This window comes from Crocuta crocuta, unplaced genomic scaffold (assembly GCF_008692635.1).
Source record: "Crocuta crocuta isolate KB4526 unplaced genomic scaffold, BGI_CrCroc_1.0 scaffold75, whole genome shotgun sequence".
Classification (NCBI taxonomy): domain Eukaryota; kingdom Metazoa; phylum Chordata; class Mammalia; order Carnivora; family Hyaenidae; genus Crocuta; species Crocuta crocuta.
This window is the reverse complement of record NW_027530350.1, coordinates 687,373-712,176: the sequence shown is the minus strand read 5'-3', so window position 1 is coordinate 712,176 and position 24,804 is coordinate 687,373. Positions and strand designations below refer to the sequence as shown.

The 24,804-nt window shown below is 36.1% G+C and overlaps 1 protein-coding gene across 1 annotated transcript in view; it reads right to left on the bottom strand.

Moving 5' to 3' along the window:
• Positions 1-24,804, bottom strand: part of VWA8 (von Willebrand factor A domain containing 8) — a 357,898-nt gene that overhangs the window by 266,536 nt on the left and 66,558 nt on the right. Inside the window, exons 9-13 of the mRNA XM_077765686.1 lie at positions 24,654-24,762; positions 20,399-20,503; positions 13,909-14,040; positions 11,747-11,881; positions 11,579-11,656 (exon numbers count right to left, since the gene is read on the bottom strand). Coding sequence (XP_077621812.1) covers positions 11,579-11,656; positions 11,747-11,881; positions 13,909-14,040; positions 20,399-20,503; positions 24,654-24,762 — 559 coding nt within the window. The remainder of the gene's footprint in view (positions 1-11,578; positions 11,657-11,746; positions 11,882-13,908; positions 14,041-20,398; positions 20,504-24,653; positions 24,763-24,804) is intronic.

Below are 24,804 nucleotides of genomic sequence, written 5' to 3'. Positions count from 1 at the left end.
AAAAAAAAAAAAAAAAAAAAAAAAAGGCTTGAAAATTAATAAACTAGAAACCATTGTACAAGCTTTGGGTAATTTGAAGTATAAACTCTGGCACTTAACCTTTCTCATCCTTAATTTTGAAAGTCAGGAAATTCTACTTTATTGGCATACTTTAGAGTAACTAGTCGGTTAACTTTTGGTAAATAAAACCACTTCAAAAGGATGCAAAAAGAGATTATTAAATTATCACAAAACTTTATTTTGGAAAAACGTTAGAAACACATAGAAAATTATAATTCTAGAACAGAAATGAGTTTGTCTCAAAATAGTCTCCTGCTTTATCCTATAAGAACTTATTCTCCAGAAATCAGAAGTTGATCTAAATAATTCTCTTTTTCTATATTACAGAACACTATAAATAGAGAAGCTCTGAAGTGTTTTTATGAGGAGAATGAGAACAATGTCTGAAGAATCACACCTATCCCTGACATACACAAAAATAAAAGTCATTCTACTTAAAAATATTTTTAGATTTCCCAAATCTCTAAGATGATGCATATTTAATTGAGTATATTCTTCATAGCCAACCACTGTGCTATGATCTAGCCCACCGGTTCTCAGTTCTGTTGGGCTCAATACTCTTATTTTATAAACAATACTTTGTAACATTTGCATTATAAGCCTGAAAAAATCCATACACTTACATACCTAATTGCAAATAAAAATATAGGATAATGCCTGAAACTTTAGTACGGGGAAAGTAGCTTGTTATAAAATAGTACATAACTTCAGCAGATATATGGGCACAACTACACCAAAAAACGTAATGATGAAGTTAGATGTTTGCAGCTACAGATAGAATCACTATGGATATGAAAACAATAGAGGCCAATACAGATGTGTCATACTTGTAACTCAAATACCATGAATGGCAATGCTTTCAGTGACGTGATCTTCTAAAATGGTCAGTGTGGTAGGCAGAATAATGCCCCCATACAAAGACGCCAGGAGCCTGTGAATATGTTACTTTGAATGACAAAAGGAACTTTGCAGATGTGACTAAATTAAGGACCTTGAGAAGGGGAGGTTATTCTGGATTACCCATGTGGGCCCAATTTCATAACACAAGTCCTTAAAGCTGCAGGACATTTCCCAGGTGTGGCCAGAGAGAGAGAGAGGGCAGCATGAGAACTCAGTGCTACCTTGCTGGTTCTGAAACAGAAGAGGCTCTGGGCAAGGACTGGAGAAAGTTCAATCTAGAATCTGAAAAAGGCACAAGTGAATTCCTTCATAACCTGGGTATAAGGAAAGACTTTCTAACCATGACTCAAAATCTAGATGTAATAAAACAAAATAATAATAAATTTAACTACATAACAATCTTTATTTTTAATTTTATGAGGCACAAAATAATTTATTCATACATACAGCCAAAGGACAAGTGACAAGCTGAGAGAAAATACATGCAGCATATATCAGGACCAAAAGAAAAACGGCTAATACATCATGAACTCAAAACCTGATGGGAAAAAAAAGACCAAAATCTCAACAGAAAAATGGGCAAAAAAATGAATAATTTAGTAAGAAAAGACATGATATAATGTTATAATGACGCTTCAAAATAGAAACAATTTTCAATTGTCTCGTAATATAAGAAATGTAAATTAAAACTACTCCTTAGATACCATTTCTAAGCATCAAATTGGCAAGCATTAAAAAACTTGGTAGCCACGTCTGCTCACATTGTTGATGGGAATGCAAAATAATATAATCTTTACAGAGGAAAATTTGGCAGTTTCTAACAAAACTACATATGCATTGATCTAGTGACCTCACAGTCCCACTTCTAGGAATTAATCCTGAAGATATACTTCTAACAATATAAAAATGTATGCACAAGGTTATTCATTGCAACTTCACATGTAATTACAGAATATTGGGACTAAAACCAATTGTCCATATGTAGGAGATTGGATGGATAAACTCTGGCATGTCCATATGAGGGCATTATTAATATACAAATACAAATGGAGAATGAGGAAGATCGCTGTGGAAAGGAAAAGGCAACTGCCTTCAGTTTACAATTTCTGTTACAAAATTCATAGAGGACAAAGAATTTGCAAGCTTCACTTTTTCATCTCAACATCTACAGTGCGCCCATGAAGGGAACAGAGAGTGAAACAGCACACTGTCCCTGCCTCCAAGGAGTTCACACATGATGGAAGAGACAAATAGCTAAATCTCATCAATTACAAAATACACACATTTTTGATCTCTGAAATCAGGATGCACCTTCAGTGGACAGAATCTTACGACAACTGCTGGCCAGCTGATTATTCTCTGACCATGTCTGACTTGGCTTTGCATATGTTTGTAGCAAAAAGGGATGATTAAAACCCATTTATGTTTTAGTCAACAAATTAAAGACCACTTGGGAGAAGAATAGGAGTCTCAGCTATTGCCTTAAAACACTTCTGTCAACACCTTCTGTTAAAATCAAGGAAGTACCAGTATCGAAATCTAAATGGCTATTGGCAGCTTGGCAGAATATCCTGGAAACAATAGAAGGGCACTCTGCTGTTGACAAAGTGCATGGGATGCAGAGAGTAGTATATGAAATGACATGAACATCTATAGCTGAACCAAAAAGAGTCATACTCTGAAGGTAAAGAAGTTTTAGAAATGCTTCCACCATTTATCTCATTTGTATTTTTTTTTTCTGCACGTACAAAAGATAGATAATCTAAATTAAATCTGAAAGAGTTTTTTCATTAGGAATAAAATAAAGCCAGTAACTGATAGTCTTATGTCAAAATTTAATTTACTGCACTACTTTCTTAGTGGAACACAAAATAATGGAATGTCATATAATTGATGGCTTCTTCGACTTAATGAAATACAGTAATTATTACAGGACAGACTGGACTCATAAGTGCTAGTCAAAAGGACATTTAAGGGCCAGTGAAACAAAGGAGTACCTATAAATCAAACTGGGCACTTAACAGAAAACGCAGGGATGGCATCAGTGGAGCGAAGTTTATTTCCCTTCAGTTTTTTTTTAATGTTTATTTATTTTCGAGAGAGAGAGAGAGAGCAAGAACAAGCAAGCAGGGGAGGGGCAAAGAAAGAAGGAGACACAGAATCCAAAGCAGGCTCCTAGTTATGAGCTGTCAGCACAGAGCCCGATGCAGGACTAGACCTCACAAACCATGAAGTCATGACCTGAGCCGAAGCTGGACCCTTAACCAACTGAGCCACCTAGGCGCCCCAGGAGCTAAGTTCTGAAAAGCAAACAAACTGGTCCTCCGGAGATGGAGGTTCATAGAGCATGAATGGTGCAAGAAAGCATGGCTGCCTCATTTGTCGAGTCATGCTGAGGAGACCACAAATCATTCGTTATGGCTGGAGTTTAAAGGCGAATGTTAGCTGTATGGGTGGAAGCCTCAAACCTGACTAAGAGAGGCTTGGAGCCTCTCCCCCGGCCCCCCCCAAAAAAAGCAACAGAATTTGAATATTATCTTAAAAACTACGTGAAGCGATTCGACAGCTAAAAGCAGGGAGGAAATTAGAAAGAATAAAATTCAGAGCTGGAAGGATGGGTTGAGAAAAACCCAGGCTGGAAACAGGGGGAAAGCCTAGGCTTAATGAGTGAGGTGAGAAAGGCTAAGCACCAGAAATAAAGCTACTGTAGCAGGAACATAGAGAAGTACTCACATAAACACCAATAAAATGTGTTAAGGTTCTCAGCAATTAAAAAGAACAAACTACTGATACATGCAACAATGTGGATGAATCTCAAATGCATTATGTAAGTGAAAGAAACCAGACTCAAAAGCTATTTAAATCCATTTATACACCCTCTGGAAAAGGCAAAATAGGGATAGAAAACAGAACAGTGGTTGTCAGTGGCTGGGAAGGGGTGACTACAAAGAGGCACAAGGGAATTTTCTGAGCTGATGGAAATGTCCTATTATCTCAATTGTGGTAGTGGTTCTACAACTGAATGTGTTTGTCAAAATGGACTGAATTTTACTACATGTGAATTATACCTCAGTTTAAAAAGAAAAGAAAAGAAAAGAAAAACAGGCACCTGGTTGACTCAGTTGGTTAAGCATCACACTCTTGATTTAGGCTCAGCTCATGATCTCAGGGTTCATGGGATCAAGCTCCACATTGGGCTCAGTTGTTGACGGTGAAGGGCCTGCTTGGGATTCTCTTTCCTTCTCTCTCTGCCCCTCCCCCAGTTTGCACATATTTGTGCAACACGCTCTTTCTCTCAGAATAAATAAACTCTTAAAAAATGTGATATGGGGGATCACAGCCACACTCATTCATTCACATATTGCCAACATCTATTTTTCCACTACAATAGTAGAGTCAGGTTGTTTTAACACAGTCCACATAGTCCACAAAGACCAAAATATTTATGACCCAGCCCTTTAAAAAAAGTTTATCAGGGGCGCCTGGGTGGCTTAGTCGGTTAAGCGTCCAACTTTCGCTTAGGTCATGATCTCGCGGTTCGTGGGTTTGGGCCCCGCGTCAGGCTCTGTGCTGACTGCCAGCTCAGAGCCTGGAGCCTATTTCAGAGTCTGTGTCTCCCTCTCTCTCTGACCCTCCCCTGTTCACGCTGTCTCTCTCTCTCTCCTAGAAATAAATAAAAATATTAAAAAAAATAATAATAATAAAATAAAATAAAATAAAAAAAGTTTATCAACTCTGTGATAGAGTACTATCAGCCATTTGTTCAGTTCTCATTCAAAAAACAAAAAAACAAAACAAAAAACAAAAACAAAAAAAAACCTTTAATTGTCCATAAAAGGAAAAGGAAAACAATAACATAATATGCATAAACACTCTATTCAAACTAACTGGAGGATAGAAATGAGTTGTTTTCTAAATAGATCCTGAATTAAATCTCCAAAAGGAAAGAGTATATATTTAGTTTTAAATAACAGCCACAGATTTTTTTTTTATAAATGTTCACAAAACTCTCGTGTTCTAATCCCCACATCTTCCAATTCAACCTATTGTTGGATATTTTTTCCTTTTTATTTCTTTTTAAGTTTATTTATTTATTTTTGAGAGAGACAGAGAGAGCAGCAGAGGAGACACAGAGAGAGGGGGAGACAGAATCCCAAGCAGGCTCTGCACTGTCAGCACAGAGCCCAATGCAGGGCTCAGTCTCACAAACTGTGAGATCATGACCTGAGCCGAAGACAAGAGTTGAACGCTTAACTGACTGAGCCACCCAGAAGCCCCAATATTTTTTTTTATTAAAGTGACATGAGGCTGGCTTTTACTTAAGTAATTAGCTACACTCTATAAAACTGCTTCTTTATATAACTTCTACATGAAACAGATAGCTTTCACAGCTAACTGTTCACAGATAACAAATACACAGGTATTTGAAGTGTGAAGTGTGCATTCAAATAATTAGAGACGTTATCACTTCTCCTTTTAAGCTACAAAATATGGATAACAAAGCTTATGGCATTTTTACATAAAAATCAAGCACAGGCACTATGTGAAAATTTTAAAAATGTGGTAAGGAAAAAAACTATGCCAACTGCCTAAAAATGATTTTGATAAATATGAGTTTACTCATTTCATTATTAATTTTTAAAATAAAGAAATGTAATAGTGTTACTATGCATAGGCAATAATCACAATGATGATTTTAAAATTAGTTGAGCATAAACTCGAATAGCCTTTTCCAATAGTGGTAATATGTTACAGAGTCATCTATACTCTCTTGGTTCTAATTAAGTATATTTGTGAAGGAACTTGTTGAAGTAAGGTTGTAGTTTATAGCTTTATAACTTAATTTGTAAAATTCCCTGTGTGTGCAATTGTCACATGCCTATTAGTACCCTGATGAAATTTGCTGAGGTAACTATTCCATACAGTGTATAATATTTATAATTTTACAATTATAAATAGCATTACAATGCACTATAGCTTATCTATAAAATCACAACAAAGAACATTATGGTTCCTGGTCCCCCTAGCATGACTCTGATATTATAGGCAAGAAAAATGAAATTTTAAAATTTCATAATTTCCCTAAATTTTATACTTTGGTGAACTACAATAAATTTTAAAGCATATTCTACACAAAGGAGGTAGGAGACAAGGCAACATCATTATCAAGAAGAAACTCAAGAAGACAAGAGGCAGGAACCCTGGTAAGCCTGGGACTTGAAAAGGATTGCTCAATTTTCAAGTTCTTATGTGATGATGACATACATTGTTCTTTGAAATTAAATTTTATAATATAAGACATTTAAAGGAGCTGACATAAGCAAATTCTTAGAGTGTAGCAAATTACTTAAATTCTTAGCTTTATGAAGGTTAGTCTACGTGGGAAAAGAAAAAAAATACAAAGAAGACAGGAAGGATCCTTCCATAAGAAATCAAGAAAACAAGATGAGTGACACAGAATCATGTAGAAAGTCAGCCTCCAAGATTGAATATTAACCATTTAAATAAATATAGCTATCTTAAAATCTTAATAAGAGAAAAGCACAAAGTCAAGGCACAGACAAGAAGCAAATGAATCCAAGACACAGAGCAGTGAAAAGAAAGGAGAGAATGAAAGAAATAAAGATACTTCTACTGTATGCAGATGGACAGTAAAAAGTAGAAATTATAGATTAGATGAAAGATAGGGAAAAGAATTTGGTTCAAGTTTAGCTGTAGGAAGAAAAACTTAACTAAAAAAATCAAAATGATTCTATATGTTTTTCATAGTGATTTTGTCATTACAAGTCCCGTGAAATTATTTGTTCTTAAATTTCTTATTGGAGCTGACTTTTATACAACTAATACTTTAACAAAAGAAAGATATCTCAGATCTGATGCTGTTTATGATGGTGTGGAAAGAAATCTGGAAACATGCCCTTATCTGGTTGTGAAGGAAAAGAATAATAACTTGGATTTCTTCAATACTATGAAATCACTGGCTTCAACACTAAATAAAGAATAACCAGTTAAAAGAATCTGACCTAACACTTGAGCCAAGTGATTTAAGATTTTTATAACCTATTATAAAACTTACTTTATGTACTGCCACAAGTCTGTGTTAAGCTTTGTTTTTCTTTTTGTTCATATTAAATCCAGTTCTAAAAATAGTCAAGTCTAAAAATAAAGCAAAACCCACAGATTAAGTGTAGCTTTATACATGTACAAATAACAGGGAAATCTCCACATCTTCTAGGAAAACAGATGTTGGTTACTTATTCCCACTAAATTCTCTATGTTAGGTCAAACTTCTAGATTTTTTTTCATTAATATGGACTGTATTTTTATAAAACTCAAACCTGTCTTGAATTCTATTGAATTAGTTCCTCTGTCCCAGAGAGATCAATAAGCTCTACTAATAAATATGAAAGTGTGAACAAAGAGTCTTTTATTTGATCTCAGGAGCTTGGTTTTTAATCATGAAAACCAACTGATTTTACAAAATCTGCAAATGTCAATACAGTGCCTAATTTATTCTTTGACATCCAGTTCATGGAGACAGACTCATCGACATTTTTACATTTCTCTATGCCTTTCTGAAGCCTATGCTTTTAGAAATCACTTTTCTTCTAGATATTCCTATAAAGACTAATGAGCAGAAAAGCAAAATTGGAAAAGGAGTTTCAGAATATGTGATTAATTTGCTGATCTCTGTGCCAGCTTTCCCAATCCTTAATGGTATCATCTTACATACCTTTGTTTATCCATAAATCAACAAACTGAACTAGAAAGTAAAAAATAAAAAAAATAATAATATTTTTGTTAATTTGCTGTCATTCTCCAATAATATATAAAAAGTCTGTTCTCAGCCTCTTAAACTAATTCTTTCATCTGTACAGATAATATTCTCAATGGCAGGATACTTTGGGTACTTTTCCAATGGAGCTGAGATCTGAATTGATGGATACATACATACTCTCTTGTTTGGTTCCTCTTTTAATGAAGAGCAGAATGAAGTGACCGTAATTTTCACAGCTCAAGCATATAATTTTAGGATGATTTACCACTACCAAATCACCATAAAGTGACTACAGAAACCTGCAACAGTATTGTCTGGAAAAACTGATGAGGCATAAATTATTGCCAGGTTTTATTAGAATGAGTGTTTTTATTTTAACGTGAAGAAAATAATCATGTGTATAATTCTAGAAATACTACTACTAACAGATTAAGTTACAGTCACAAAGAAAAGAAATATTATCCTCAAAATATCTTCAAAAGGTCTTCTTCATATGATTTCAAAGCAGTGGCACTTGGGAAATACACTGTGCTTGTATTTGTCCTTAACCTATAAATGGATTATAAGATATTTAAAGTAAAATTTAACTTATTTTCCAAATATATTGATGATTTGGCTGTTCCCCCCAATTACTTGGTAGAAAAGTATTTTCATTGGAAATTCAAAAAGTTGACAGTTAACAGGTTGGTGAGACAATAACATGTCATCCTCAGATCCCTTCTAAAAAGCTAATGAAAGGGTACAGATGAAGTAGCATACTGAGTTAACCATCTGCCTTCTAATCTCTGACAAAGACACCAAGACGAGTGATTCATAAGAGGGGAGGGCATTCTTCATGGCATCTGCCACAAATTAAGTTTAAGATAAACTCTCTATTTCTTTAATTCTCTTTAAAAAGCCACTAGGCCTAGAATCAATTCATAAAAACTCATTTCAAAATATATTTTCAATGAGTTCCAAGACTTACTACCTCCTATATAGTGTAGAAACTAATTTCCTTTTCCCTATATGTTTATATCTAAAGACCAAGAATATCACTACTAGTTTAATATCTTCACCTTAATTTTCTTAATTATTTCATAAATCATATGCTGCTTCACAGATTTTACATACACTCCAGCCAATTCAACCAACAAAGTATCTTAAAGCAGCTTTGAAAGGAATCTTCTCAACAGAATCATTTGAAGTATGAGCTGTTAATAATTTCTATAATCCAAAGTTACAATAAGTAACTAGTTTAAATATCATTTTTCAAAAACAAAAACATTTTTAATGTAAGTATATTTAGTGCCATAATAATAAAAATGTTTAACTAAAAAATTAACTAAAAAGGCAAACTACAACCTAAAGTGTAAGTAAATATCACATCCACTTCCAAAATTATTCAAAACTAAAAATGGAAAATCTGCCATAAGTAAAAAGATACTATAATCAAAGATTAACATATAGAATCAATAAGTCAACAGGATAAAGATGTCTTAGGAGATATCATTATAAACTAATACATGAGAGAAAAATTTACTCTGTAAAAACACCAGCTGTTAGTCTGCTTTTTAATCATACCATATATGGCATGGACATTCACAAAAATAATCTATTCAAAAATACTCAGGAATAAATTTAACCAAGAAGATAAAAGACGTATACACTGAAAACTATAAAACATTGCTGAAAGAAATTATTGAAGACAAATATACAAGAAGACATTCATGTTCACAGATTGAAAGACTTAATAATATTAAGATGAAAATATTACCCAAAGTGATCTATATTTTCGGTGCAATCCCTATAAAAATCTCAACAGCATTTTTTTCATACATAGGAAACCTAATCTAAGATTCATATAGAATCCCAAAGGACGCTGAATATCCAAAACAATCCTGGAAAAGAAAACATAGTTGGAGGTCTCACACTTCCTTATTTCAAAACTTACTACAGAGCAATAGAAATCCAAACAGTGTGATAATGACATAAGGACAGACAGATAGAGCAATGAAATAGAAGAGAGAGACCTCAGAATAAACCCTCACATATACAGTCAATTGGTATTTGACAAGGATGCTAAGACCATCCTATGAGGAAAAGACTGTCTTATCAAAAAATGGTGCTGGGAAAACTGGATATCCACATGCAAATGATTTGAAGTTGGACCCTATACTTTTCACTGTAAAATTAATTCAAACTGGATCAAAGACCTAAATGCAAAATCTAAAACTATAACACTTTAGAAGAAAACAGAGAAAGTTCATGATCTTAGACTTAGCAATGATTGATTGTATATAACACCAAAAGCATAGGCAACAATAACAAAAAGATAAATTAGACTTCATCAAAATTAAAAACTTTTGTGCATCAATGGATAGTATAAAGAGAGTGAAAAGACAACCTACAGAATGGGAAAAAATATTTGTAAATCATAACTGAAAATGGGTTAATATCCAGAATATATGAAGACCTCCTCCAACTCAAAAACAAAAAGACAACCCAACTGAAACACAAGCAAGGAACTTGCATAGGCATTTATCCAAATAAGACAGACAAATGATCAATTAGTACATGAGAAGACGCTCAATATCCTTAGTCATTAGGGAAATGCAGATCAAAACTACAATGAGTCGCCACTTCACACACTGCTGGTGGGAATGTAAACTGGTGCCACTGCTACAGAAAGGAGTATGACAGCTTCTCAAAAAGTTAAACATAGAATTACAATATGGTTCAGTAATATCACTTCTAGGTATGTGTGTGTGTGTATATATATATATAAAATAAGAATTGAAAGTAGGGACTCAGATACTTACATACCAATGTTATAGTCACATTATTCATGATAGTCTAAAGGTAGAAACAACCCTGTGTTCACCAATATTTGGATAGATTAATAAAATCTAGTACATCCATACAAAAGAATATTATTGAGCCATAAAAAGAAATGAAATTCTGATATATGCTATAACATGAATGAACCTTGAAAACATCACGCTAAGTAAAGAGACAAAATGACAAAAAATGCTTGGTTCTACTTAAATGAGGTACCTAGAATAGGCAAATTCATAGGGAGAGAAAGTTATATAGAGGTTAACAGAATCTGGGGCTGGGGGAAGGTGGGGACAGGAAGTTATTGTTTAATGAATATAGAGTTTCTATCTGAAATACAAAATGTTCTAGAAATAAGTCAGACAAAGAAAGACAAATACCATATGATTTCATTTATATGTGGAATCTCAAAAACAAAACAAACAAAAAGCAGAGACAGACCTATAAATACAAAGAACAAATTGGTGGTTGCCAGAGGGGAAAAGGGAGGGCGATGGACAAGATAGGTCAAAGGGAATAAGAGATACAGGAAAGAAAAAAAAGTTCTGCAAATAGATAGTAATGATCATTAAACAATATTGTGATTATACTTAATGCCAGTGAATTGTACACTTAGAAATGGTTAAAATGGTAAATTTCATGTTGTGTGTATTTTTCCACAATAAAAAAAATATCTATTCAGTCGAATTATATCTAATTATCTCCCACTGCTGCTAAAACTCATTTTGTTTAGATTTCCAAATTACTACTAAATGTGCTCTGTGTATGTGTGCACATGCAGGAAAGTTGAATCCCTCCTGTAAACAGACAGATGCTGATATGTTGTGCACATTAAATACCCTAAAATGTGCTTTCAAAAGTTCCAAGTAACTATAATTGTACTCCAATTTGATTTTTATTTCAGTCATTCATGTACACCAAAATTAACAGGTCATACATTATTCAAGGAAGAATATCCCTAAATTCTACTGATGGTCTAAATATATATGTTTATAGTCCAAATACTAAAAATGAACATCATACCTGATAGAGCATGATGGGTTCTATGTTGTATCCTAAGTTATCTGCAAAGTTCTTAGCGACGACTGTTTTTCCACAACCCTACAAATGGAAACACAATCATTGAAGGGGTAAGTCAAAACAACCAAGTCGGGAAACAGAAATCTGCAGTGAGACTGCTACTATTCTTACTTTTCCTCCAATTAAACATATGTCCTTAACCATGTGTGACTGCATCATCTCAGCCAGTAGTTGTTTATGGCTTAAAGTTTGTACAAAATGGTCTGATGCACAAGGTTGACTTATTGGCTTCGTCCCAGCTGGCACCTATAATTAAAGAGAAGTAAATATAATATGCATATGTATTTCTCAAAACATTAGTAAATGAAAGAACATAACTGCCATTTAGAAGTCCCTGATAATCCCTTGATCAATTCAATTCTGTACTGTTTTTGATATTTCAACAGAGTAGCAACTATTTTCTTTCTTTCTTTTTTTTAAAGAGAGAGGAGAGACAGCATGAGCAGGGAAGGGTCAGAGAGAGAGGGAGACACAGAATCCGAAACAGCCTCCAGACTCTAAGCTAGCTATCAGCACAGAGCCCGATGCAGGGCTCGAACCCATGAACAGCGAGATCATGACCTGACCCGAAGTCAGATGCTTAACCGACTGAGCCACCCAGGTGCCCCACGCAGCAACTATTTTCTTATTCACAGATCTGATTATCATTATCATCAACCCTCCAAATCAATCATCCCTCTAAAATTAAAGCCCTGTGCTGGCAGACATTTTCATAAGAATCATGTCATTTGGGGTTATTTATAACTTATAATAACAATGTCACTAGTTGAGAATGAAGTTTTTTTGTGCAAATTCCAGTGCTAAGTACAGAATTTCAAGTCAGTCTACTGGGACTCTCCAAAGTCACCAATGACGTCCTGATTTCTAAAGTCCATGTCCACAAATCCTTTCCCACTCTTAGTTTACCACTCAGAATCATCTGGTCTCTCCTCTCATCCTTCACACCTGCTTCTTTTACTTCCTATCTCCTCATTTGTCTCCTGGAGACGCTACTAGGAGAAGATTTCCATGTCCCGCATCAGACTCAGGACCCATCATACTGTACAACAACAGGAACCCTACAGAACTATAAGTTTGGAAGTGACGAGATCAGATTTGCATTTAAGAAAGATCATTGCGGTGGTAGACAGGACTAGAGGCAATGAAGTCAGAAAGCCATTACCAAAGAGAAGCAAACAATGAAAGCTTGCTCATACTTCATGCCTCTGGACATGTCTGAAGTGTCCTATCACCTTTCCACTCCTGAGCCACTGGAAAACTCCTATGTCATACTTGAAGACAGCTTACTCCATATCTCCACAGCCATTCCAATGCAGTCCTTACTTATCTGCCTCTATTTAGGCCATCAGCTTAGTGAGGTCATTCATCAGAAGGAGACAGAAGACTGTACTAGAAAGTGATCCTGTCTAGAAGTTTCATTTGGGACATTTCTTAGCTGGAAATGAATCGATCACCCTCTTTACATCTGTTTTCCAATCTATAAAATGGAGATCATAAAACTTGCCTCTGGGGTTATTGGGAGACTTAATGGCATAATATATTTGTGGTATTATATATTTGTCAAGAGACAAATATAGTGACTAATACACAGTAGGCACTAATAATTTTTAATGCAGAGGCTGGCTCATAGTAGACATTAATCAAGGGTCAGTTTGATAAATGAATAAATGTAGCAACCTTAATAAGTATTAATAATATCACATCAGAGAACATAAAAAGTCCATATAATTAAAGTGTGCTATGGCACATAAGAAGGCAAGCATTCTTCTTCCCCACATTCACTCGTGTTTCTTTGTGATAGTTTTCCCATTCCCTCAGTGTTCTCAGGGCTCTCAAAGGGTTGGAAGAAAGGGAGAAAGAGCAAGCATATGGAGCTCTGTGACCAAATAGCCTTCCACTTTCCTAAAACCTCTCAACTAGAACAGCTCTCTTTTAACTGTTGCATGTAGCTAAGAATGATTTTATTTGAAAAGAGTGTTCCACAGCTGCTAAAATATGTTTGAAAACACTATTTCTTATCAAGGACTCAGAATACAAAATGTTTGACTCAGTACTTTGATTTTCCCAGAGATCAACTTTAGTGTTTAATGAAAAGCTACCCTTATATTTCTCCTGAACTCTTCCAGTTTACATACATACATGATTGTGGATACATGGATAAATATAGATACAGACATACAGATGTGACACTATAGAGCCAAAGAAGATTTAAAAGGAGATCATAAATGGGCAGAACAAAGCACATCGCAGAAAATATAAACTTTATCCATTACCTGAATGGTCACCTCTTTTTCTGCAATCCGGACAGTCACAGAAGCTTGGGGAGAAGGGCTTTCAGTGAGCCTCTCCACTCTCACAATCTCTTTAGGAAGCACAGAGCTTTCTGAATCTTGGAGTTCAAAGCGCTGTAAAATTATAAGAAAATCATGTAATGTACTTTTTATTTTAGTATTAATGTTGGATATCTGGAAGATTTATCTTAATTAGAACTGAGACTCACTCTATATTATAGAAGTAGAGGTCAAAAATTAATGAGAATTTTTTCCTATTTTTACAAATGTCATTCTACTTAAGCCAATTACAAAGGTGATATGCAAATAGCTCCTAAGATTTACTCAGTGACAAGTAATGAAGTCACTTAATTCTTGAACTGGTAAAAGTTCACAGCCTCCATTTCTTGTTAATCAAAGGTTACAATTTCCTGGAAAGGATCATGAGACTCTTGACAATGTGTTAATGTTAAATAAGACTTATTTTGGTTGATTTCTTAAATCAACTGACATTAATGTTGCCTAAAATTCATGAAACCAAACTTCCTGGACACCATTCCACTGTTTGTTTGTGTGATTAGCCTAACTGATTACAATATATTATAACAATCAGTCTTCCATAGTATCTGGCACAGTGCCTTCTATGATATATGGTTTACATCTCAAACTGGATGTAAAGGCTAAGACCAGCAAGCCTTTACTGGATATAAAGGCTAAGATCTTTCTCCATATAGGATAATTGTCAATGTTCTAACGCTTGGTTATACCCCTTACGCCAGCTGGTTATATTAAAAATGCACACAAAGAACACAAACAAGTATATGAAAAATGAGAATTCTAATTGAAAATTAATTAAATCCTATGCCCTAGAATAGCAGCATGTTCAATATGAAAAGGTTAATTCATTTTCAGTATAAAGGGGCAGAAACTAACCCCTCAAAATACTACCACAGTTTTAGAACATTAGCACTAATGTGAAATAGGTGAACCTCAAACCTCAATGTAAGAACAGATCACTGCTTATTCAACAGAATGCCACAACTCCAGAAAACAGATTTTGGGGAAGAAAATTATTTTCAACCTCAATGTTCTAAGCATAGCAACCCAACTCAAGTCTTTTTGGTGTCCTAAGTACTTAAGACCCTCACTTACTCCTTTCCTCAAACCTAAGAAAAATTGTCTATTTGTGCTACCATTAAAAAATATGTTTTATGTATGATGCATTTTATACATGCAAATTCCCACAGTATCAGATCATTTGGCAGGAGCTGCTTCCATGTTGTAGACGAAAAACGATTACTGACACTTTAATTTCATGCAAAAAAAATGCAACACTGTTTTTTAAGGGAAGTTCAACAGGAAAAGAGTAAGGCCTTAGCTATGTAATTAAATTCGTTAGAATTTAGAATCTAGGGTTGTTAAATTCTAAGAAAACAAGTATATTAGCTTAAAGGTATGTTTTTAACCCCAGCTATAATAATGTCAGTCTAACCTGATACAGGATTGATTGCAGAGCAGTTATATTCCAGAAATGAACACTAATGCCTTGAACCTCTTGCTATAACTGGATATGTCATTATAAGTAATTCAAGCTAAAATATTTCAGTAGAATCAAAACAGTAGGCTAAAAGACCCTAAGAATACCCTAAGTAAAAGAATTCAAGTTGCAAGATGAATTACCATCTGCTGGCATGGGAAATTTAAAGGACTGTTAATCAAAAAGGTAACTGAGGAATAAAATACATCTATTTCTCACAGACTATATGTTAGCAAGAAGTAGAAAATCAGTTTATTTGCCTCACCATTTTACATTAAGGAGTCATTCCTATTGATCCTTGAATGTCAGTTAAACAATTAAACAAGTACTAATGTATATTTTATATACTTTCTTTGGGATTACATCATTTGAACTGTGAAATATAATTTAATAAAAGGAAATGTTAATTACAAGTTGGCCTGCAAGGCCTCCATATTCTCCCTCATTATTCTCAATCCTATCCCTCCAAGCTATTCATTTTCTTCATGCCTTTTTCTAGGCTCTGGAGAACTAAAAAAGAAATTCTCCATACCATATTTTCTGGCTACCAAAAAAGTAGGTAGCCCCAGTCTCTGCTGGGCTCTCTTTCCAATGCCAATCAGCAACTAATGCCAACCAACATCACTCTCCTTAGGAGTCATCTGAACCATTTCATTCCTATCTTAGCTGGTCATCTAGCTGTGCCTCCTCCACCCACAACAGAGTCTTCATGCACATACTCCTCCATTCTTTGCTTGAATATAAACCCCATTAGGACAATATCATAATGTATGTATTTGGTTCAAATCTCCAGAATGTAGAATCATACATGGGGCGGAGTCAGTGGTCAATAAAGGTGTTAAATGAACAAAAAAAATTCTTTCCCTCCAGTCCTCAAAATCCTCTATATTTTCATCAATCCTTATTGCTTTTCCCAGTGTCTCAGGACTTGTGCTTTAATTACGAGTGAATGGAAAGCCGCTGGAAATCTGCTCTCTCCATCTCAGTTAATGATAATTCCATCTCCCCAAATGCTGGGTGGAAAAGTATGTTCTTCCACCATCCAAACCAAGTCAGAATGGCGCTCTGGATATATCCTTTCCTACCTCTCTCAGACCATATTTCCATAAATATTCTCCATGTGTTCCAGAGATTACATCCCCTCTTCCTATGAAGATGTTTGTCTTCCCATTTTAAGAAATAAAGTCATTTCCTGATTTTACATAATCCTTGAGTGACCACTATCTTTTTGTTTCTCACCATCACACTTATTTTACAAGTAGTATGTAATCACTGTTTCTGCTTTCTCATCTCTGATTCGTTAGTCAGCTCACTGATTTTTGGCTTATATTCCCACCACTCCACTAGCATTGTTCCAGTTAAATTCATGAATAATACCCTTATTTGCCAAATTAACTAACTAAATAAATTTGCTTTCCTCCTTCTCAGTCTTTTCTGCAGGTTCTTCAATTACCTGACCCGTGCACATCAGGGTACTTTAGGAGTGGATCTTTTATATGCTCTCTCGGTGTTCACTGTTTGAATAATCTCACCCAGTTTCAGACTATGAACCATTTGTATGCTCTGACTACTATTTCTCTGTCTAATTTGAAGGTTCTCTGTGTGCTGTCCAATCCTTAAATGTTGGTTCTTGAAGGGTTTAGTCTTCAAACAGTACTTCTCACCATATATGCTCCTCTTTAGTTCTTTCATCTATGTGATCAATTCAACTAACACCCATATATTACTGACTCCCAAGTGTTTATCTTTAATATCAAAATACCTCCAGATCCACATCCATGTTTTCAAGTGTACTAGACAGATCCAACTGTCCTAAGAAGGACAGAGAGCCAAGACATGGTACTAAAAGACCAGATGTATTTGTTACTATACTATAACAAAAGCATACCATTCTCAAAGTATAACAGATTCAGAGTGAGAGTATTTTAAGACATCCTTAACTAAAAGCTAGAAGTGATTTATAACTACAGAAACATGTTTTAAGAGTATCAGCATCATACAATGAGTATCATCTTAGGAATGAAAGACATTTTAACCATTTTTAGGTTAGGAAAACAAAGGTGTTCTGAATTTTAACTGACTTTTCTAGGCACTGAATATCTTCTATGAGCTGTGGCATGAAAAAGTTTACATTGCTTCATTTTATTAGACCTTCCGTGACATCTTCTTTATTCCTGACTATCTACCTACCATTGTTCTCCAGGCATTGGGCATCTGGAATCACAGCCTTTTTCTTCAACAATAGATGCTCTATTTTAGTGACCAATGTGAACTTAGTTCTGATGTTGATTAAATCAAAGATGAATTCTAGTTCTTTTGGTCAATGTCTAAAATAAACTTAAAGTGAACTATATAGTTATATTTTCTCCTTGTTTCTTTATGCTTTTCATTTAGATTCTGTCCCCAACTACACTCCTCAGCATCTATGGAGAAGAGTTTTTTTATTAGTTTTATTTTTTTATTATTACTATTATTAGTGAGATCACCAATAAATGAAAATAATGCTTCTATGGCTAGCTGATATATGGATAAAATCCTGTTGAAGTACGTAGCATCTACTTCTGAGTTCTTCTCACTATTAGTAGCTACATAAAGAATACTTCTTTCTGTACTCCCTTGTAGATTTTGGGATAAGGGAGAAATAAATATCACTCCATTTGTGTAAGGTTGCAAACTCCTGGTCTCCAGGACATGAAGGGCCTCTACACAGAGCCAACAACTTGGAGTTCACATTCTACCTACTCCTTAGAAATCTGCTCTTTGAACCAAACTGCAAAAGATAAACAAAAACTGTCTTTTGTAAAACAGAATTTGGGTAAGTCAATAAATTTCTGCCAAGGAGTTAAACCCATTTAACTATATAGTTATAAGATATTACAGTTATCTTAAGATATATAGTTATAAGATACTTATAAGTTATAATTGTGACTGGCCCTTTAGAAAACACTACCATTAACTATATAATGAGGAAATATCATACATATTTTGGAAGAAAACCAAGCTCCATATATTATGAACCACTCTGACAAAAGTAAGAACTTCATTAGTTTAAATGACAGGTCTATAGCAATTTCCATAGTCTTACATAAAGTCCTTACTTTTCATGTTAATAATATAAGGTATAGGCAGACAAATTTTAACTTATATCTGTTCAATTTTTTTTATTTTGAAATGAGTTATAAGTGGATACTCACTTTATAAAATTTTTTATCTTGAAATAATTTCAAACTTACAGGAAAGTTACAGGACACAGTGGTACAAAGAACTTCTATTTTGCCTTCACTCAGATTTTTCAATGATTACCATTTTAGCATATTTATTGCCTCCCTCTTGCCCCCAGCATCCCTGACACACCCATTATCGTTGATCTTTTTCTGAACCATTTAAGAGCAAGCCACAGATACGATGCCCCATCATCCCTGAACATTCTAGTTCATATTTCCTAAAACAAGAAAATTGTGGCCAACATATTCACCACATAAACTTCCATATCAGGTAATCATTTTAATAGAACACTGCCATTCAATCCACAGACCACATTCAAGTTTAACCAACTGTGCCAACAATGTCATGCTTTCCTATCTGGTCCAGGATCCAATGCAGGATCATGTGTCACATCTCTTTAGTCTCTTTCAATCTGACGGAGTTCCTCAGTTTTTATTTTTCTTTTATGGACTGGACAATTCTAAAGAATACAAGCCTTTCATTATGTAAGAGGGCCCTCAACCTAGATCTATACTTTCTCATAGCCAAATTCACACCATGAATTCTTATCCAGTATATCCTGAAATAAGGCTTAGGTCTTCTCAGCTCAACACTCAAAAGACACATAATGTTGATCTGTCCTACCTGGCCAAGTTGGTGTTTACTATAAAAATATCATTTTTTTGTTTTGTAGTCAACTGAGTATTTTGGTAGGAGATACTCTTACATCAATATCCTATTCTTTATAGAATCTCCACCACCAGTTTTAAAACCCTTGATGACTCCTACCCAAAACAACTTCCACACTGATGGTTGCCAAAGAGTGATTTTTTCAGCATTTATTCATAGGTGTTGTATATTAGGAAGAGATTTTTCTTCTCTTCCTTTATTTACTCATTTATATCAATATGAACTTAGGGATTCCTATTTTGTTCAATGATCTATAATAAATTGCTGTCATTATTTATTTTGATGCTAAAATTGTCCCATATTTTGGCCAATGGGGGTCACTTCAAGCTGGCTTCTCTGTCATTTTGGTATGTCAACATCACCTTGTAGATATTTCCTTGCTTTTTGGGCACAATAAGCTGATCCAGGTTCATTATGTACTCTCCCTGTGCTGAGCCTTGAACCAGCTCAACTTCCTAGGAGTTCTGATTCCTTTGAGGAAGTGTGGTATTTAGAAACCAATGACTTGGCACTTGGTATGACCATTGCCACTGGAGTGTCACAGTTTTTAGGCCTTCTTAGGGGACAGAGTTAGAAAATATGTGTTTGTATACACACACACACACACACACACACACAGTATCTATATCTATTACTCTACCTGTTTACATATATTTAAAGATTGAAAAAAAAGAGTTCAAACTGATTCCTCCAATTCCAATCTAACACCTCAGAGGTCTTTCTTTCCCTTTCTCTTTCTATGCTTGTAAGTTCTTTTTCCAATAGTAAGGAACAAAGCTCTTATAATCCTCAATTTATTCACTCATTTGCTCAACTGTTTTACTAATTTGTTCAACAAAACCAATCTCCAAATCACACCAGCCACCTCTGTACTTGCTTCCCTATCACTGGCATGCCAGTGCCTCCATGCCTAGAAAAAAAGGGAAGGAAAAGAAAGAAAAGGCATGGGAAAGTAAGAGAGATGGAAAGAGAAAAGTAGGAAAGAGAAGGAAAGGATAAAAGAGAAGAGAAGGGACAAGAAGATAAAATGGAAAAAGAAAGGAAAGTAAATCAGATACTTACTTTTAAAACACCTTCCACAGCCATCTTTCCTTCATGTCCTAGTAAAATAGTGTATGGGTAAAGCCAATGGATTGCATGTTTGATTGACATCACAGGAAAGGAATCCTATTTAGGAGCAAAAATACATAGCTATGAAGAACACCTAAAATAATCACAGAAATTTTATCTGAAATGTATATATAACATTGAATTGCTTTATAAAAAATAACCAATAGGTTTCTCATATTTTCCATAAGTATATAAAAGTAAATATTCACTACTTCTTCTTTTCCTATTCTACACCCTTTCCCTGGGAAGCTTATCCACCCCTACCTTTCATCTACCATCTATCTGTTAATGGCTCCCATGTCTCCATCTCTGGTCCTGACCCCTTCCCTGAGCTCTAGACTCAAATTCCCAATTGCCCAAATGTGACCCTTTAGATATCCCATTGACCTTCATTCAGCATGTCTGAAACTACATGTCTGAACATGTTCCCCCACCCTGTTCACCCCAATGTACCTTCTTCACTTATTCCTTTTCTGTTTTTTTCCCTTAGTTTATTGTCAAGTTGATTTACATATAACACCCAGTGCTCATCCCCACAAGTGCCCTCCTCCATGCCCATCATTCCCCTTCCCCTGTCCCCCAACACCATCAGCCCTCAGTTTGTCCTCAGCATTCAAGAGTCTCTCATGGTTTGCCTCCCTCCCTCTCCCCAACTATTTTTCCCCTTCTTCTCCCCCATGGTCCTCTGTTAGCTTCCTCCTAATCCACCTGTATGTGCAAACATATGGTTATCTGTCCTTCTCTGCCTGACTTATTTCACTCAGTGTAACACCCTCTAGTTCCATCCATGTTGCTACACAGGGCCAGATTTCATTGTTTCTCATTGCCATGTAGTATTCCATTGTATAGATAAACCACATCTTCTTGATCCACTCATCAGTTGATGGACACTTAGGTTCTTTCCATGTTTTGGCTATTGCTGAGAGTGCTGCTATGAACATTGGGATACATGTGCCCCTATGCATCAGCCATCCTGTATCCCTTGGATAAATTCCTAGTAGTGATTCTGCTGGGTCATAGGGGAGTTCTACTATCAATTTTTGAGCTTTCCCCCTGAGATCAGGAACACGACAGGGATGTCCACTCTCACCACTGTTGTTTAACATAGTGTTGGAAGTCCTAGCATCAGCCATCAGACAACAAAAGGAAATAAAAGGCATCAGAATTGGCAAAGAAGAAGTCAAACTTTCACTTTTTGCAGATGACATGATACTCTACATAGAAAACCCAACAGACTCCACCAGAAGCCTACTAGAACTGATCCATGAATTCAGCAAAGTTGCAGGATACAAAATCAATGTACAGAAATTGGTTGCATTTTTATATGCCAATAATGAAGCAACAGAAAGAGAAATCAAGAAACTGATTCCATTCACAATTGTACAAAAAAATGTAAAATACCTAGGAATATACCTAACCAAAGATATAGGAGATCTGTATGATGAAAACTATTGAAAACTTATGAAGGAAATTGAAGAAGACACAAAGAAATGGAAAAACATTCCATGCTCATGGATTGGGAGAATAAATATTGTTAAAATGTCATTACTACCCAAAGCAATCTACACATTCAATGCAATCCCAATCAAAATTGCACCAGCATTCTTCTCAAAACTAGTACAAACTATCCTAAAATTTGTATGGAAACACAAGAGACCCCGAATAGCCAAAGTAATATTGAAGAAGAAAACCAAAACGGGAGGCATCATCATCCCAGACATTAGCCTCTACTACAAAGCTGTAATCAAGACAGTATGGTATTGGCACAAAAACAGACACATAGACCAATGGAATAGAAGAGAGAACTCAGAACTGGACCCACAAATGTATGGGCAACTAATCTTTGACAAAGCAGGAAAGAGTAACCAATGGAAAAAAGACAGCCTCTTTAACAGATGGTGCTGGGAGAACTGGACAGCAACATGCAGAAGAATGAAACTAGATCATTTTCTCACACCATACATCAAAGTAAATTCAAAATGGATAAAGGTCCTTTTTTGTTTTTAATGTTTGTTTATTTTTGAGAGAGCGAGAGAGAGAGAATGTGAGTGGGGAAGGCGCAGGAAGAAAGGGAGACAGAATCCAAAGCAGGCTCTAGGCTCTGTGCTCACAGCTCTGCGCCTGACACGGGGCTTGAACCCCCAAGCAGTGATATCATGACCTGAGCCAAAGTCGGACACGTAACCGACTGAGCCACCCAAGTGCCCCTATTCCTAATCTGAGTTAATCTCATCCATATTTACTTAGCTTCAGAGTTATAACTACAAAGTTAGAAAGTGTTTATTATTCTCAAAAGTATCCCCCGAGTTAAACTGCTTTCCCAACAGGGACAATTAATTAGAGCAATTTCAGTATAGGTTGTCCTGTAGATGATATTATAGCATTTCTGTTAACATGCTGAGCAGTGTGACAATGGTTCTGGTTATGCGGAAGAACGTCTTATTACTTCTTCCAAGTTGCATACTGAAGTATATAAAAATACTGATCACAATTTACTTTCAAATGGTTCAGAATAGGGGCGCCTGGGTGGCTTAGTCGGTTAAGCGTCCGACTTTCGCTTAGGTCATGATCTCATGGTCCGTGGGTTCGAGCCCCGTGTCGGGCTCTGTGCTGACTGCCAGCTCAGAGCCTGGAGCCTGTTTCAGTCTGTGACTCCCTCTCTCTCTGACCCTCTCCTGCTCACGCTGTCTCTCTCTCTCCTAGAAATAAATAAAAATTATTTTTTAAAAAATGGTTTGGAATAAAAGAGAGAGAGCAATTAAATGTGGTAATTATGTTAAAAACTGGTGATTCTATTTGAAGGNCTGTGACTCCCTCTCTCTCTGACCCTCCCCTGCTCACGCTGTCTCTCTTTCTCTCCTAGAAATAAATAAAACATTTTAATAAATAATTAAATACATAGGACAGTGCAAACAATACCTGTGAAACCTAACTCGCTGAGTCTCAGGAGACATAAATGAATAGGAACAGAATTTTATAAGTTTTTTTTTTAAATGTTTTATTTATTTCTAGGAGAGAGAGACAGCGTGAGCAGGGAAGGGTCAGAGAGAGAGGGAGTCACAGACTGAAACAGGCTCCAGGCTCTGAGCCGGCAGTCAGCACAGAGCCCGACGCGGGGCTCGAACACACGAACCGCGAGATCATGACCTAAGTGAAAGTCGGACGCTTAACCGACTAAGCCACTCAGGCGCCCCAGGAACAGAATTTTAAAAATAAGTCTCTTGTCTCAGCAGTATCCCTACCAGTACGCCCTCCCTGGCACAGTCTCTCACTGACTGTTAACAACAGTTTCCTATTTGGTCCTTATGCAACCGGGCTCTCCCTGTCTCTCCTCCCTGCCAGCAGAGGTATCTTCCTCCAACACATGATGCTTCACCCACTTAATAGTATCTAACGGGCCACCTCTTCCACACCATAAAATCCAGACAACCTCACTCATCATGTACAACGCTACACAATAAAGTTCTCACCTCTCTCTTCACCCTACACGCTTGCTCTAGCGATATGATGTATCATTCTTCAAACATGCCAAGCCTGTTTGTGATTCAACACCTTTGTGTGTGCTCTTCCCTCTGCCTGGAGGGCATTTCCACCATTCCTGATCTATCATGACCTTTGTTAAACTGCAGTGGACACTGTCTATGTCCTACCAAATGCCTCGGATCTGTTTTTATCCTTTCTGAGCCTCCCACCTTTCCCTTTTAATAGCTAGCTGCTACGGGGCTTTTAAAGACTGCTTTTGAACTCCTGAAGCCAGCTTTGCTCACAGCCGAGAGAGCAGCTAGTGCCTGGGAATTTGTGTCCCTTGTGATGACCCACTGACCAATAAGTGCTGGTGTGTGAGTGTGAAATCCCCAGCTCCGTGCCTCAGGCTGGGGTAAGCGTGAGGCACAACTTATATTGCAGGCCGCCTCTGCATGCTCCTCAGGCCTCTCCAGGCTGAGTCATCCTTCTCTCTGTGGGGCTTTTGCCTGAACTGCATGGCCACCTCCCTCCATCCTAGGCTGTAAGCTCAGAAAGGGCTCAGAACACATCACTGGTCTCTGGACAGTATACTGCTCCACATAGGACCAGCGAATCACAGGTCTTGTAATATTTACACAGGAGTATGACAAGACACACTGAAGTGATGAATCCCCAAGGATTAACTTTTAAAACCTCTTTGCCACGATTGGGTATACAAGTCATTAATTTATTTTATACATACCAGGATTTGAACTGCAGCTGGTAAACTATCTAAAGGAAAATCTGGAAGTCCGAGAGTGGAAGATTCTTGGGAACAGAGAGTGGTGGCAAAGGATAAGAGCTGAGAGATTCTAGGGGGAAAAATTAAGTGAAGTTAAATGTTATTCTAATAG